The sequence below is a fragment of the Lonchura striata genome, chromosome 1 (genome assembly GCF_050655825.1).
Source record: "Lonchura striata isolate lonStrDom1 chromosome 1, ASM5065582v1, whole genome shotgun sequence".
NCBI classification, from domain to species: Eukaryota; Metazoa; Chordata; class Aves; order Passeriformes; family Estrildidae; genus Lonchura; species Lonchura striata.
In genome coordinates this window covers 44,539,315-44,554,605 of record NC_140703.1, presented here as the reverse complement: position 1 = coordinate 44,554,605, position 15,291 = coordinate 44,539,315, and the positions used below count along the sequence as shown (strand labels likewise).

Below are 15,291 nucleotides of genomic sequence, written 5' to 3'. Positions count from 1 at the left end.
TATGCATTAACAATATTTCTGCTGCTACCATGATGCTAGTAATTTATAGCTCTAACATGTCTCATATCTTTTCCAGCAGCCAAGAAAACTCCCTTCTCTTCTCTGCCACTGTTTAATTTAGAGAGTAATACTTTCTTTCATGTTCTCCCACTAACCTTAGATATTTATGTAGCATCAGGTGCCTTGACAGTCTTTGTATCCTGATCCTTAATTTCTGAGAGAAGATACAGTCTTCTGGCTTCCCCATAATCAGCCATGTGTTGTGTTTGAGTAGAAAGCCATTCTCTGCAAACTTTTTTCCTCCAGCAATTGATGCAGTTTATGAGCTCTTGTCTTCTTTTTGGGGGAGCAAGAAGTTAATCCTTACATCCATCCTATTAATTCTCATTTAAGAAAACAAATTCCTGCTTTAAAAATTTTTTCTTTTCATTGTTTATCTTTTTCAAACCGTTAGTTGGCTTGAGTTTTGGATTATTTTTTTCTTCCATTAATACTTCTTTTTTAAATATGGTGTTGCCAGTGGACCTTTTTGAAACCACCTCCTCCAATTTTTTTTTTCTGAGCTATTTCCTTCAAGTCTTGGATTTCTTCATTAATTGCTATAGTACATAAAGACTGATAATTCTATATCTTGACAAAACAGCAACATGTATTTGGTGAAGAACTCAGCACATTAAAAGTTAGGCTTTTAATGACTAGTTAGCATTGCTTTCAGAACTTTCTTCTCAAAAGCAGTCTTGTTATAGCCATATGGAAATATTTCAGATTATTAAAGAAAGGGAGGAAAAAACTCCCTAAAGTCAATTATCATATACAGGAATCTGCTATTGACAAGATTTTAGGTGAATTTTGAAATAAGGCCCTGAAAGTATCTATGTGTTTACGTCAGTAACAGACATCCACAAACGGTATAGCATCTGAGTGCTTTTGTAAATGGTAAACTGTGTATTTCAATGTCAAATTCTTAGTTCAAAATCTATGTTTTAGCTCTGTGCAGTAGTGGCAATTTTGTTCAAAAGGTGTGACCAGGAAAGGAAAAAACATGACAGGAGCAATTGCCTGGGTGAAAGCTTCCTTTGGGTCATATGAGCAATACTGGTTTTCACTGGTTGAGGAGCTGACATTCTCCTGAATCACATAGAAGTCCCCAGTGCATGTGGGAGGGGCTTTCAAGGGTTCCTGACTTGCTGATCCCACCAAATTCTAACAGCACTAAAAGTGTGAAAAGAGTGAATGAAAACGACAGATTTTGCTGAATTCAGCTATTATGTTTGTGTACAGAAGATAATTTGGAAATGACAAAAAAAACCTCCAATATATTAATATTTGTGTAGAAACAAATGCAGATATTTTCCTTGGAATCAAACAACTCAGTCCATGTGGATATAATTAGGAATCTTCCCCAACTCAACCTGCAAATAAAAAAAACATGCATAGGTTCTTCAACTCTGTTTAATAGGTCAGAGAGGCACACCTTGAATTTTCCCTATGAGCCAGTTTAGTTCAATTTCTCATGAGTTCAGGGTTTCACAGCACTAAGCACTTCCTGCTGCTGGTCCTGCTCGGATTAAAGTTTTCTTTTCCCCTTTCCACATGCAGCTCTGCTCAGACCCTCAGCTGGTGTAAATAGCTGTGATCACTGTAGGGATGCTGCTGATTTACACAAATGGGTGGTCTGGTTCCAGGCTGTCTTACTGCTCTATGAAAATGGATTTGGTGAGCGAGCTTCTTTTGTAAATGTCTGAGCTGAGTTTATTAACATCTTAGTATGCCTCAGACAAGCAAGTTTTTTTTTTAGAGTGTTTTCATTTTTATTTCTTAGCAGAATGTTATGTTTATTCTTTCTTTATTACTTAAAGGCTGCATTGGAGAAACAAATTGTCCATTGAGATGGGTTTAGTGGGGCATTTGTTTTGTTCTTGACAGAATGGTTCTCTGCATCTATTAAAAAGTAAGAAGAAAGAATAAAGGCATTTAATTTAAAGCTTTATGTATGAAATAACCAAGTAAATGTGTATGTGACTAGACTTGAACTGGTAGGTGGGGGGCCACCAGTCCCTTAATTAAAGTGAATGAATCAGGGAAGACTCTCAGCCTTTACCTTGCAGCTGTATAGCAGACAAGCCCTCAGCTGGTGGGAACCTGGGGTTCTGCTAGGCTTTTAGGGTTTCTGGATGCTTTTTGGGGAATGACACCACCTTATGCCAGTGCATGCCAGGACTGACCCTTGTTGTTCCTGGACAGGGAGGGAAGGAGGGGAAGAGAGAGGGAGGATTGCCTTCTCCCTGGCAAATATGTGCTGCACAAATCATGGTAGTGTTTGCAACTGTCAGTATGTGCTTAAAAAACTCCTACAGACCTGTAATTGAGAAAAGAGCATGGATGTGTGCAGTCTGTGCCATTGCATAATCCATCCTGTCCATAGCCCATGATGCCCTTGGGGACCACAGTGAGAACGATGGCTCTGGAATGCTGCCCCTCATTGTGGGCAATGAAAAGGCAAAGACTGGGTTGGCAAACCTGCTGTGTGGAAAGGAGATGGCATGAAATGTCTTGCTGTGATTCCAGTAGTGCTTCTGCAGCATCTCTTAGCTGGTGTCTGCTCTCCTCCCCTTCCACTGTAGCCAAGTCCAGCATCTCACTGGACCTTGCAGCTGCCCAGTGCAGCTGTGAGTGGAGAGGAGAATCGTGGAGTGTATCAGTGTTCATAACAACTCATGAGGTTTACCAGGTGGGGGACTTTGTTTTAGTAGCAAATGAGAACTGAAGGTCTGAGAAAGATGGAGTTTGAGTGAGATGGGGAACGCCATGAAAATGCAAAAATGGACCACTTTAAATAAAGTAAATCAGTACATAGGCCAGCAAATGATCAGACAGTAGTGCTGCAAAGAGTACTTAAACTGCTCACAACTGATTTTAGTAACATGCAATGAAGCTGTCATTTGCCAAAGTTGTCAGTTAATTAATTATAGTTTATACTAGGTGTTATTTAAGGTCATACTTATGTTATTTTCTTATTTACAGTCTAAACTATAAAAAGACCCAGAACAGTTCACCCTAGGAAATCAAAAAATGGTTGTTGCTGTGTAATCTAGAGTGTCTGCTGTAAAGTAGGACTTCTGAAGTCTCCAAATTAAGAAAGGTTTAAAATTTCATCCTTTGATGGACTGTTCTTCCATGGCTTCCATAGAAAAGACTGAGATAATCTAAGGATGAATAAGTGAAACAGGTTGGAAGTTCAAACAATAAAAAAGGTGGTCTCTGGAATTCTTGCCAATAAATAGAAATCAGAAAAATACAATTTGAGGCCAAATTTGTCATTAATCCAAATTTCATATTTACTCTTCCATGATTAATGTTTCTTTCTTTCTTGTGTCAAACATGTGAACAAAAACATTTTTCTCACATTGTATATTCCATATTCCATTGCTGTTATAAGTAGAGATGTTTGTTTTTTTTGTTTTTTGTTTTTTTTTTTTTTGTCTTACTGGACTGTAATTCTAGATGCCAAAGAAATATGCAAAGCCAATTGAGTAAAAGCCATTTGTTTGGATAGTCCAATGAGTGCCAAAGTATCCTTATGCATTTCAAGAATTAGTGTGTTTTTTCAGGAAATGGTGCAGTATGTCCCTGTCTCCATTCAATAGCTCTGATACCGGGTGTTAATGAAATGATGTGCGAGTACTGTATTTACTGGACTTTCTCACCCTTTTTATCTCTGTTACATAAGCCTTTTATCTGGCTCTTCTTTGGCCAAACAGCTGCTCGGAGCTGTGCTTAATAGTCACACACAGCTGTGCCTTCTGAGGGGACAGGACCTCAGCACATGGTGTTCACCCAGATGTGCAGCATCAGTACCAGCATGGAACTGGGGTTACACAGGAGTAAAATAGTCCCCTTTGACCTCCCTGTCTAAATCAGATGGAGGTTAGACCTTCTCACCTGCAGGCTTCAAGCCTTGGTGGCTTGGTGTTGATCTCTTGGGTTCCACATGCTCTCAGGGACCTATTCTGGTCATGCCTCAGCCAAGCATCCAAGTGCTGTGCAGGCACATGCACATGCCACTATGTGCATATCTCCTTTTTTGCTATGCAGTCAGGAAGTGTAAAGCAGAACCTGACATTTCTCCCTTAAATCCTCTGCCATGATATCTACAGGCATTTTTCCTTACTATTGTGCTTTCAGCTAGGTTGGGGCAAATTGGGTTTGGTTGGTTCACCATGTTTCTCTGGAAGCTGTAATGTGAAAGGGTTCTGGGATGTCTGCTGGTTAACCTTAATTCATCTCATGTTTCTTTTGAAAGTTGAAGGAGTGAAATGTGTCCTTTTGTGTTCCTGGTGGTGAGATCTGTAGGGAAAGCCGGCTGAATTTTTCATCGTAACTGCTCCATTCTTTTTTTAGTCAAACATTTCACTGAATCTACAGTCAAAGGACGACTTTGAAGTTTGGCTTTGTCTCCAGTGCAATTGCACAGGGGACTCCAGCTTTCTGTTTAAAAGTGAGAGTTCATTGAAGGTCTATGAAAGTGAGGGATTATTTAATTACATCCTGATTTGCCAACAGTATACTCAGCCCTGCTCAGAACATAAAGATGCATAATGTCTGCTCCCTGTGGAGTCTCAGCAAAGTCTTGGTTATCATTGCCTCCACATAGGTTTCAGTGTGTTTTCATCTGCTCACATAGGATCTCCTGTGCCTCTAACTTAACAAACCTAAGAGTAAGTTAGGCGCTTCCTTTTTTTTCATCAACATCCCCCCATTCAGCCTAGCAGGAATGTTTACAATAACTTCCTCTTGGTAATGAGCCAAACAGCTGTTTTTCCAGAAAGGACTTGGGAAGCTGGGGTGTGTAAATCAAATCTTTGGAGCAAGCTCCTCTTCCAGTTTTGGTTTTGGCTTATGGTGGTCAGGATGTATCTGTACTGGTATGAGAGATGGTTGCTGCTTGTGGTGCAGCAGCTCCTGAGCTTGTGGGCTATGGTGATACACAGCAGTATCATCTTCCCAGCCACCGGTCCCTAAATATTGCCAGTGAATGAGCTCTCGTACACTCCAACGACATGTAGTTCTGTTCCTAGGTGAAGGACTAAGGAAATGTCTAGATGATCCTTTGGTGCAAGATCATAATAATAAAAGGCCACAGCCAAGAATTTTATGTGCCTGGAAATTTTGTTGAATTGCAGTATCTATCCACATGACAGCTCTGCAGCATTCTGATGCCAAACCTCCAGAGAAAATCCTAAGCACTTACAGGAAAGATCCCCCACACTTTCATATTCTCAGTACTTTCAGTATGCATGACTTAAATTACTTTCCAGACTGGGAATTTCATTTCTCAACATGGGTTTTATCTAAATGATGTAAAAATGCCCTGGTGGCCCTACTCGTGTTTTGCCTTCATTCCAGGAAAAGATCTCAATGTCTTCTGCTTTCCTTGCACCAGTTTTGTGGTTTTCAGCAGAGGAAAACTGAGACATGGGGGCAGAAAGGAGGCTATGGTGTGCTCCACTCTGGTCTGAACTGTCAGAGGCTGATGACAGAGTGCCTTGGAGTAGAAAGTAGAAAAGCTGCTGGGTTTAATTTTTTGGCTTAATCTCAAATTCTGGTCTTTGTGCCAAAAATTTCTGCTGCATTTTACCTCCATCCACTCCTTGGAAAATGGACGAGCCATCTTTGAAGCAATATCCAGAACCTATCCATCCCTTGAGAGGAGACAGAAGTGGTCTAAATTTTCTTGAGCAAATAGAAGAATCACAACACAGGCTTCTGGTTTTCCTTGGAGGAGATTAAGCTGTGTCTTGATTTACAGAATAGAGTTCACTTTTTAGCTGTTAGGCTATTGTACAAAAAAAGAACAGACTACTACTAATCATACTTTAATGCAATGAGATATGCCTTTTTAAAAAAAGATTGAGCTAACTTTATGGTATTAGGTATTTAATGCACCTGCCTTAAAGGGACTGAAGTATCCCCATAAGCTTTTATCTTTGCAGTCGGGTGATATATGGGCTCTAAGAGATAAAAAACATGCCCATGGCAAATGCAATCCAAGAAAAGGATGTCTGTTAGGATACTTTTGCCAGACTTTCTATTATAGGAAGTGACCTTTCCCTCCCTTTCAGAGATTTTGGATCTTCAATGCTGACACAGAGGGTAAGGAAACATCACATCACAACAGAAAATTGCCTTGATTTGTCTTATAGAACAGATCTCCTTTTTCTTCCTAATGCCCCAACATGTGACCTCCACTCTGTAATTGCCTATCTATCTGCTACAATATGTTCAGCATGAGAACCTTCCTCTTTTGATTGGATTTTCTTTTTCCTTCTATCAGCATTTTTTTTCTGTAAGAAAATTCCATGTCTTGTTCAGATGTAGAAGTGCCTGAGTAAAATGGTTTCTAAAACAGTATTTTAAAACAAATTCTCTTTTTAGGCTTGAGCTGTGCCAGACTTATGAGGCAAAAAGTCTTTGTTTGGTTGTAAAAAACTGAAAAATAACAAAGGAAAAATGCAAAAATAATATATTTTTATATATACATGAAAATACATTTTCAGGAGAATTTGAAGGAAGCTTCCCATAAAGCTCTATTTTCTTGAAGCCATTGCCTAAACAGGAAAATTCAGAGTGCCTAAGTTCACAGTTTGCTATTTCTTTGCAAAACATTATGAGCCGATGTCCAGTGTTGATATTTGTGCTTAATAGCAATTGGGTTTCTAATTGGCACCATCTTGTCCAAGGCACTGCACAAGTTTTATGTACCAGCCTTCTTACAATGATGTTGGCACTCACTGCAAACATCTGCTTCAGTTATCATGTTTCCCTTAAGCTCTTTGCAGCACCAGAAGAATAATTTCCTTCTGTATTTTTTTTTTCTCACAGTTTCCCAAGGTTTTATGTGTTTTTATGCTCATAATCATGGAGATATATGCATTAATCTTACTGCACATCATTTGATCAACACATTCTTGCTATACACATTTTCTTCTTCCATACTTAATCATGAAATCCCAAAGAAAAAAATACATAAATATACAACATTCAATTTGCTGTTGGTTTAAGAGTCCAGCAGAGGTGCATTGCAACACTACCACCCATCAGGAAAGAACTAGAAGTTAACAAAGTGTTTTATGTATTAGCCTAATGTATGTCACTTTTCTAATGACACTTTACTATAAGACATTCAGGATGTTATTTTGTGTAGAAGAAAATCTCTATTGAGAAGTCAAATAAAAGCAAGTAATACAAGTCACTGCTAAAAGCAAACTGCTCTGAGTTTGGTATCTTTGTAAACACAATTAAGGAATTGTTTTCTCAGTATTCATCTGTGGAAGGCCCCCACTGAAGCGGACAGAAGGAGAGCCTTCACCCCACAAAAATGCAGTCCCGCCTGTTCTTCATTTCAGGACTTTTTTTTTAGTTCTGTATGCAAAATGCAGTTATGATGGTGACCATTATACAGGGAAAATAGTATTATTAAATGCAAATAAAACTATGCTTATTACAGTGAGAAGCGTAGAGACAGGCTGGCTCATTGAATTATGTGCCTGGACTTCCTTATCAAAGGCTCATTTACTATTCTCATAAGTGGTCTTTGCTGATGTCATGTTCAACCACAGATTGTATACCATCAAGACTAGTGGGGTTGCTCTGCACAGAACCACAGGCAGACTACTAACCCTTCTGTTACCAAATGGATGATGGCTCTGAACTGAATTTTAGATATTTGGAGTGTTTTCATTTTTTTATATCTTCTGTACTGGTGTGCACTGTCTAATTTTGTTTCTTTCAACTAAAGCTCAATTTTGTTTCTTTTGTAAATCCTCTGTGGATATATTCTTCTAGCAAAGATCTGCACACAGCTCAGGGACTTGGAGTGAGCTGATTGCATGGCAAGGTCTGAATTTAGCTGAACATGCACAGATCATCTTTTGATATTCCTTCTGTGACAGAACATCATGCTTTAGATTTGAACTGTGATGTTTCTTGGAGTATCTTTCATGCTCCTGATAAAAAGATGAGGCCTGTTGATAAGAGAAGGAACAGGTACCTGGAGCTTCTTCTTTGAAGTCCAGTGGCAAACCAACCAAGCTCCCGTGGGATTTAGGTTCTCTTTTTAATTGCTCATTTGTTGGGTGGTATGTAACATGTTAGGTGGTGTTAAAATGCTGTCCTCTTTTTTTGAGTATTGATCCAGCGAAATCCTTAAGTATGAGCTAAACCATAGGTTTGTTGTGTCCTTGAAATAAATGGGGTTATTGAAGTTGTATGAAGATGAAAGCAACTTGAAGTGATGCTGGATCCAATGCTTTAATATACTTCTACATATACATCCTTATACCAGATTGGCTCTTTCTCAGTTTAGTGCCTCTTTAAGGGACAATTTGGATCTTTTATTTATCACTGACCATCCCAATCCTTTCCCTTGTTTGGTTTGCCTTCTTGGAGAACTGCTGGTGAATAGTGATGGAAGCAGAGCTGACTTAGGTGAGTTGGACCTCTGTCATTAAAAGGGCAGAGATATCTAGGACTGGTACTACCATATAGGATTATATTCTGCATTAGAAAGCAGAAGTGTGATGTCGTGTTCACTGTCTAGGACTCATTTTATTGTTTGTATATATTTAAACAAACAAACCCACAAAAAATAAAAAAGCAAATTAAAAAAAAACAAACCTCTATTTTTAACAAGGAAAATGATCTTACAGTTTTACATCTTCCCAACAAGCTGTGACCATCTATGGCATACACTATTTTTACAATGAACTCTGTCATCTTTTAATCTGATTTACACAGAACCTTATGGATAACAAAGTTTCTGCTTATTGCAGGAGGGTGGGGAGTGAAAAAAAAGCCAGTGACTGCATGAACAGGCTACCATAAATACTCATTTGGCATGCCTGTCCCTGAGATGAACTGATTTGTGGTCTGGATTCAAAAGTGTTTTACTGTTCTTTGCTTCTCTCTGAATTCAGCTATTTAGATCAGGCTAATTTTCAACTGGAGGAGCTGAATTTTCAACTGAAGAGCTATTATTCTCCCTGAAGGTTATCTCATTTGTTTAAAAACTGGTGGCAAACCACTGACTGTTGTATTTTTTTTTTTTTTTTTTTTAAGACAACAGCAGTGGGGGAGGAGAGTTATATCTGGAAAACTGGAAAACTCCCACATGCAAAATCCCAAGGTCCTTTCCTGAAATAACAAATACTTTCATAAATAATAAAATGAACTTCACCATGTTTCTCAGAAACTCTGTCCTCAGCTGTACCAGAGGATGAGCTCATGAGGTTATGCTCGATAGCATTTCAGAGGGTGTATTTCTCCTCATAATACATTCAGAGTGTGGCATTTTTTTCAGCCTTTACTGCTGTATCAGTGTTGGTTGGCCAGCTTCCCCAAGGGGAGGAAAGACAGAAGCAAACTTACACACAAGGCAACACCTTAGGAGGCGCTAGAAGTGTTGAGATTCTGGAAACCTTGGAAGGGTGGAGCTAAGTATTCCATATTGTTGTCTAGGTCCTTAGACAAGGTCATTTTCTTAATTCTTCTTTCTAAAGGAAAAGACACTTAAAGACTATCCTTGCTGTATATATCACAGAACAGATGTCAGATTAGCTATTAGCAGTTAGAAATTGCCTTTTTGGTTGGTTGGGAGTTTTAAAATTATTATTACTGTTGTTTTAGTGAAGGAATTCATTGTCTGTTGAATGATGATGATACAAGCAGACTTCTGTCTGTAGTAAATAGGCATGTCATGACTAGGAGGAGTAGCTTTAAGAGAAAAGTGTTGATATGTTGCTAAAGCTCACAAAGAAGTGCAGGCATCCAGAGAAAACACAGGATGAAATTTGTTTTTCTGATTCTTCCTGCCCCTGCAGCATGGCTTCACTGGGAAAGGGAAAAACATTGGATGCACTGGGCACCCATGGTGGGGACTGTCTTGAGACAAGCACCTTTTCCTGAATATTGAACTGTACATCCCAGTTCCCACTCTTGACACCCAGCTGCACTCCTTGCAGGGGGAGGAAGGCAAGCACTTTGGAAAATGCAGTTGCCTTGAGCATTTAAATGGGAGCTCCTCTAATTTGTACAGCTGGACTATCATGTATGCCATTATGTTTAAAATTAGTGGTTGTAAAAGAATTTAGAGGGGGAAAAAAAGGAGAGATTAGTTCAGATAAATAAAATATAGAGCAAGCTGCTTCACAATCAGCTCAGACTCTCTACAGGGAATTGCCTCACCAAAAAGGATGTCTTCCTGATTCCTTCCCACTCATCTTCCTTATGAGATAGTTTTTCTCCCTCAGTGCAAGGATATGTTTCTGGCTTCTGCCATCTAGAATATCCTCCTTCTGTTTATACCCTAAATGGCCTTTCTGCCTTCTAACTTAGCACCTGCTTTTATTCATTGTGAAATGATTTTATATGCTTTTTAGTAAATGTGACAGGCAGTGCATTATGCACTGTCATGTTTTATTTACTCCCATAAAGCATTATGGAATACAGTTAGAATGTGACATCCAGGACACTGTGTAGTGCTGCATTGTGTTGTGTTGTGCTGCAACATGAGACAGTCCAGTTCCTTGAAAGACACACTGTCGTTTCCTTTGCCTATATATTTGATTAAGTGTTTTTTATTCTGACTTTCCCCTTGGTGAATGTGCATTCCATGAGTTTCCCCAGTGTATCTGATGAGGACAATGCTTGTCTCCTTGGAAAGGTCTTACTTTAGTCTCTTAGCTTTGTTGATACAAAAGGTGCAAGAGTTGCTCACATCTCCTCAAGCTGTTTCCCAGATACTTGATTCATGAGGAGCCAGCCTCCTGGGAGAAACTCTGTGTTGACTGTGTTCTGTCTGTGAAATTCTGATGTGTTTGACTACAGTGCTGGCTACACCACTTCAGGTTGTAATTTAGTGCATGGTGAGGAGGGTGAGAGGGAATCAGGCTGTTTCAGAGCTCCTGAAGAGTCTGCTCCAGCATCAGGTGAAGGCTCTGAATAGCTTTAAATTTCATCCCATGTGAGCTATAGAAACAGCATTTATGGCCATTCTCATCAAACATACTTCATTCCTTTGTGGAAAGGACTTTTCCTCAGAGTGGAATATTTGAACACCCCTTATTTTACTATAGTGAGAATTTTATCCCCATACTTCTCTCCAGCCTTTCCTCTACAATGACTTTATAATTGGCATATTTACCATGATGGAAATAACAAGTCACTGTGCTTTGATTTTTAAGCTTCATAACACATGCAGCTTTATTGCTTCATGTACCTGTGCAACTTGGATGCTGCAGAGCTGTGCTAGCCATAACATTTCAGCACTAGTCTTGGTCAGGTGTGACTGCCTTACAGGCAGAGCAGTGTAGTATGTGCAATTCAGATTTAACTTAAATGAAAAGCTTTGACAGACCCTCTTCTTGATGTACAAGGAGCATGTAGTGTTTATTCTCAGTTGGTGTGCTGTGTGCACAGATGTTTTCTTCTGGGTATATGTATGACCACATTTCAGAGTTACTGTCCCCAGAACCCTAATTTCAGCAGCTGACAACGTGAGGATAAAACCTGTGCTAGAACTGCCTGGGAAAAGGGAACCTTTCCCTCAGAATCATGAACCAGATTGAACCACATAGTGAAATGCATGGTGACAGAGGGAAAATGGCAATAGTTTGCTGTTCAAGAAAGAAGAGTAATGGACTCTCAGGCACAGGATGAGTTTTGCTATGTTTTACACAGAAAGTTTTGTTCTGACTTAGGGAATTATTTTTTTTTACTAGAATTTGTTATCATCAAATCTGTTCTATTTTTATCCCTTTTCTTGGACGTTTTGGATAAAGTCCTGTGAAATAGTGTCCTCTTAGTGTAATGGGTATTTTCAGAGTTCAGAGGTCCCCAGGATTTCAGTAAGAGCTCAGTAGTGTTGGCTGGACATTTTGTTTCATTCCAGATCAGGGGAAAAAAAAAAATAAAACAGAAACAAACCAGACTGCACAGATGTCTTCCCCCCCCCCTTTTTTTTTTAATAAGAGCAAATGCAAAACAGAATTCAGCATAGATGTCCCTGATGAAAATCACAACAAAACTAATAGGTGGGAGGTCTTTAGTTTCACCAAATTGGCACTTTTCCAATGCAAATTTTTTTGTTAAAACTGAACAAAACAAAACTGGCTAGTTCTGCACTTTGTGAGCTAGGGCTGTGTTTGCTTAGAATGGGTTTCTCAGAGTGTGAAAGCATCTTAGAAAGATGTCACAATTAGGTCCATAGAGATAGTTTTATGAGAAACACAGACTTTTTTCTTCTGAGTTTCAGAGTGTTTGGAAGCTAGAATTACTGTGCTGTCAGAAGAGTACAATGAATGGTTAGACAACCATAGTTTGCTTATAGCTGTATGCAGGGTGGTGTTTACAGCCAGTAACCAGTGAAAAGCAACCTGAAAAATAGATGTACTAATCAAGAAGTTTGTACCATTTGCCTGGATTCCTGGCTTCAATGAGTATTAACAAAACAAGTATATTTATTTCATATAAAGAACTTATAAAAATTCAGTCACACATTAGGTTTTATTTTAAAAGTAAAGACTTAGATTAATGTGTGTGACAGATGGCTGCGGCTGGTTGCTTTGGTTTTGTATTTCCAGCATTCACAGAGTGGCCTGGTGGAGATATTTTACCCCCATTCGTTCTTCCTCAGTAGCCAGATTCAGGAGAAGGCACAAATTTTTTATTTCTATTGCTTGCAGTGGAACTGGAGGTTGAGATGGCATTCAGCAGAGTGATGTTCAGTTTAAGACAAAGACGCCAGAGTTTGGGTATTTACATGAAAACAAGTGTCCAAATTCATGTAGATTGCCACACATCATGTGGGGAAGGAACACAGGTAGCTGTCCCACAGGTGGAGGCTCAGAGGTGCATGTCATGACTGGGAACTGAGACCTGCTGTGATCTGAATGTTGTCTTGGAGCTTTCTGATCCTCAAAATTTCCTCATACTGAAGTTGTCAATTCATGGAAGAATGGTTGTTTGCAGTTCTTTGATGCAAACTGACTCAAATTCCAGTATCAGAAGCAGCTGGGCAGTGCAAGTGCGTGGTGCAACTGAGAAAACATTTTGACTTTTAGAGGTCTGGATCTTGACAGTTCCTGTAATCCTTGGAACCATGGATTTACAAAAGCAGAGGTTTTACCTCGGTATAAGTAAACTTCAGGAACAATTGAGTATTTGCTCAGGCAAAAGCTGTGGAGTTTTAATTAACTAAAGACTTGGCTATTTGTCTTGAAGTTACTGAGTAAGATGGTTGATGGGATAGGATCTGGCCTCATTTGCATCAGTATAAGCATGGAGTAGCTGTTTGAATAAATGGACCATAGGCAGAAAAAGGTTCAAACAATATAAATAAAATCAAAACATGACTTTATACATGTTTCTGGGAGCAAATACTTAAGCACATTAAAGAAATTTAAATTCACCCATACTCACTTTCCTGCAGCCTTTCATTGCTTTTGTTTAGAGGGCATTGCTCCCCAGAGCACAAAATTTGGGAAGCAGGACTATTTACATTTTTTATTTCAGTCTGTTTTACTTGGTAGTTCTCAAGCTTTTATTAAAGTTTAATTCTGTTTTAAAACCAAAGTGGTGAGAATGAATTTATATAATCAATATGAATGTAGAAATAATTATACATTTCTTGTAAAATAAAGAGTCTATATACTTGAGCTCTGTTGTTCTTACTGTTTAATAGGGGATTGAATTAAGAGAAAATACACTGTACTTTCTATTGAATAATAACTGCTCCTAGACCCAAGGTTTTATAGACTTGAAATGCAAATAATTGTGCTGTCTTATAAACTGTTGTGTTTTTTGCCTTCCTGTAACTGGAACAACATACTAATTTCTACAAGTTGTGACTACTAACAGAGAGCAATCACCTCACAGACTTGTACCGGAAAGAAGAGAGCATCAGTGTGGCAGGGAACGGCTGCATCCACAGTCCTCGCTTCCCCAGCAGCTACCCCAGGAACCTCCTGCTGACGTGGCGGCTCCACTCCCCAGAGAGCACCAGGATCCATCTGGCTTTTGATAATCAGTTTGGGCTGGAGGAACCCGAAAATGAGATCTGCAGGTGAGTGCCAAGTGAAAGTTTGCAAAGGTCTTACTAAGTCCACCTTTGAGATAACTGGCATGAGACTGCAAAGAGAAACCAGAGCATGTCTGGCCAGGTCTAGCATGTCCTTGCAAGGAGGACAGACCTTTAAGGGGCCCTTCCAGCTGAAATTAGTCTTTGAGTTCATAAATAAACAGAGCTGTTCTGGACTTGAAGCAGTTTTGTCAGGTTTTAATCCTTCTATAATATTTTAAGAACAAGGTATTTGTATGCTCAAATCCAGCTGTCTTACAACATAGGTGCTACTTTAATAGGATTTTGTCCTCTATCACCTCTATTGTGTTTCAGCCAGGTAAGAAACATCTTTTTCAGTAGGTGGAGGGCTCTAGGAGGTTTGAGTGAGTAGGTAAGCATTTTTATTGGGGTGTGAGGGACAGACAAAAATGCACTGAAATATATAATTACCTTCAAATTACTCCCTTATCTTTATTTTTTCTCTTCACCAGTACAATTCCTTTTAAAACTTTTAAAAATAGATCCACAAATATCAGTGTACTGATGCATGCTGATGTAGCTACAAATCTACTAAAGCCTCTACCCTACTATATCCCAGTTGCTTTGGTTACTCTTTTAAGCAAAAGTGACTTTAAGCTCAGGTGATGAGGCTGATTAACCTAGGTGGATAAACTGTCTCACATTAGTAGAGTACAGAGGTGAATCTTGCCAGCATTCACTAAAACAGTATAAATCCATGTGTTTATATTTCTTTTATTCAGCTCTCTTTTCTGTGGGGGAAAACAGGCTCAGGATTCCCATGCCCTCCAAAAGGCAGATTGGTATTGATGCTACTTAGGTGAAAAGCTCAAATCTCAGCCTGCAACTCTGCCTGATCATGTTGTTGCTTATACCTTATTTATGCACAGGATTTGGTTAGTGTTTCTGCACACCCAGCCTCTTCTTATCTTATATTTGTCAATTAATTTGTGTTTGTAGGGTTTGGCATCTCTGCAGGCATTTTACAGGATGGATTTTTTTTCCTTATTTTTCTTTGTTACATTTTCTGCATTACTGATAGAGGGAACCATTCTTGCAGGTTTGTTTTCCATGTAGCAATAGAATGCAGCCTAAAATTGGCTCTCCTTTCCTGCTCCTTGGCAGGTTTGCTCTGGTGATGTTGGTCCAAGATCAGC

The 15,291-nt window shown here is 39.1% G+C and overlaps 1 protein-coding gene across 5 annotated transcripts in view; it reads left to right on the top strand.

Moving 5' to 3' along the window:
- The window catches only part of PDGFD (platelet derived growth factor D), a 136,659-nt gene that overhangs the window by 63,494 nt on the left and 57,874 nt on the right, over window positions 1-15,291 (top strand). For 3 of the 5 annotated variants that reach the window (XM_021529341.4, XM_085575784.1, XM_085575800.1), the window contains one exon: window positions 13,933-14,119. In XM_021529341.4, coding sequence (XP_021385016.1) covers window positions 13,933-14,119 — 187 coding nt within the window. Of the gene's footprint in view, window positions 1-13,914; window positions 14,120-15,291 lie in introns of all 5 variants that reach the window. The other 2 variants (XM_021529339.4, XM_085575779.1) reach the window with 1 other exon arrangement.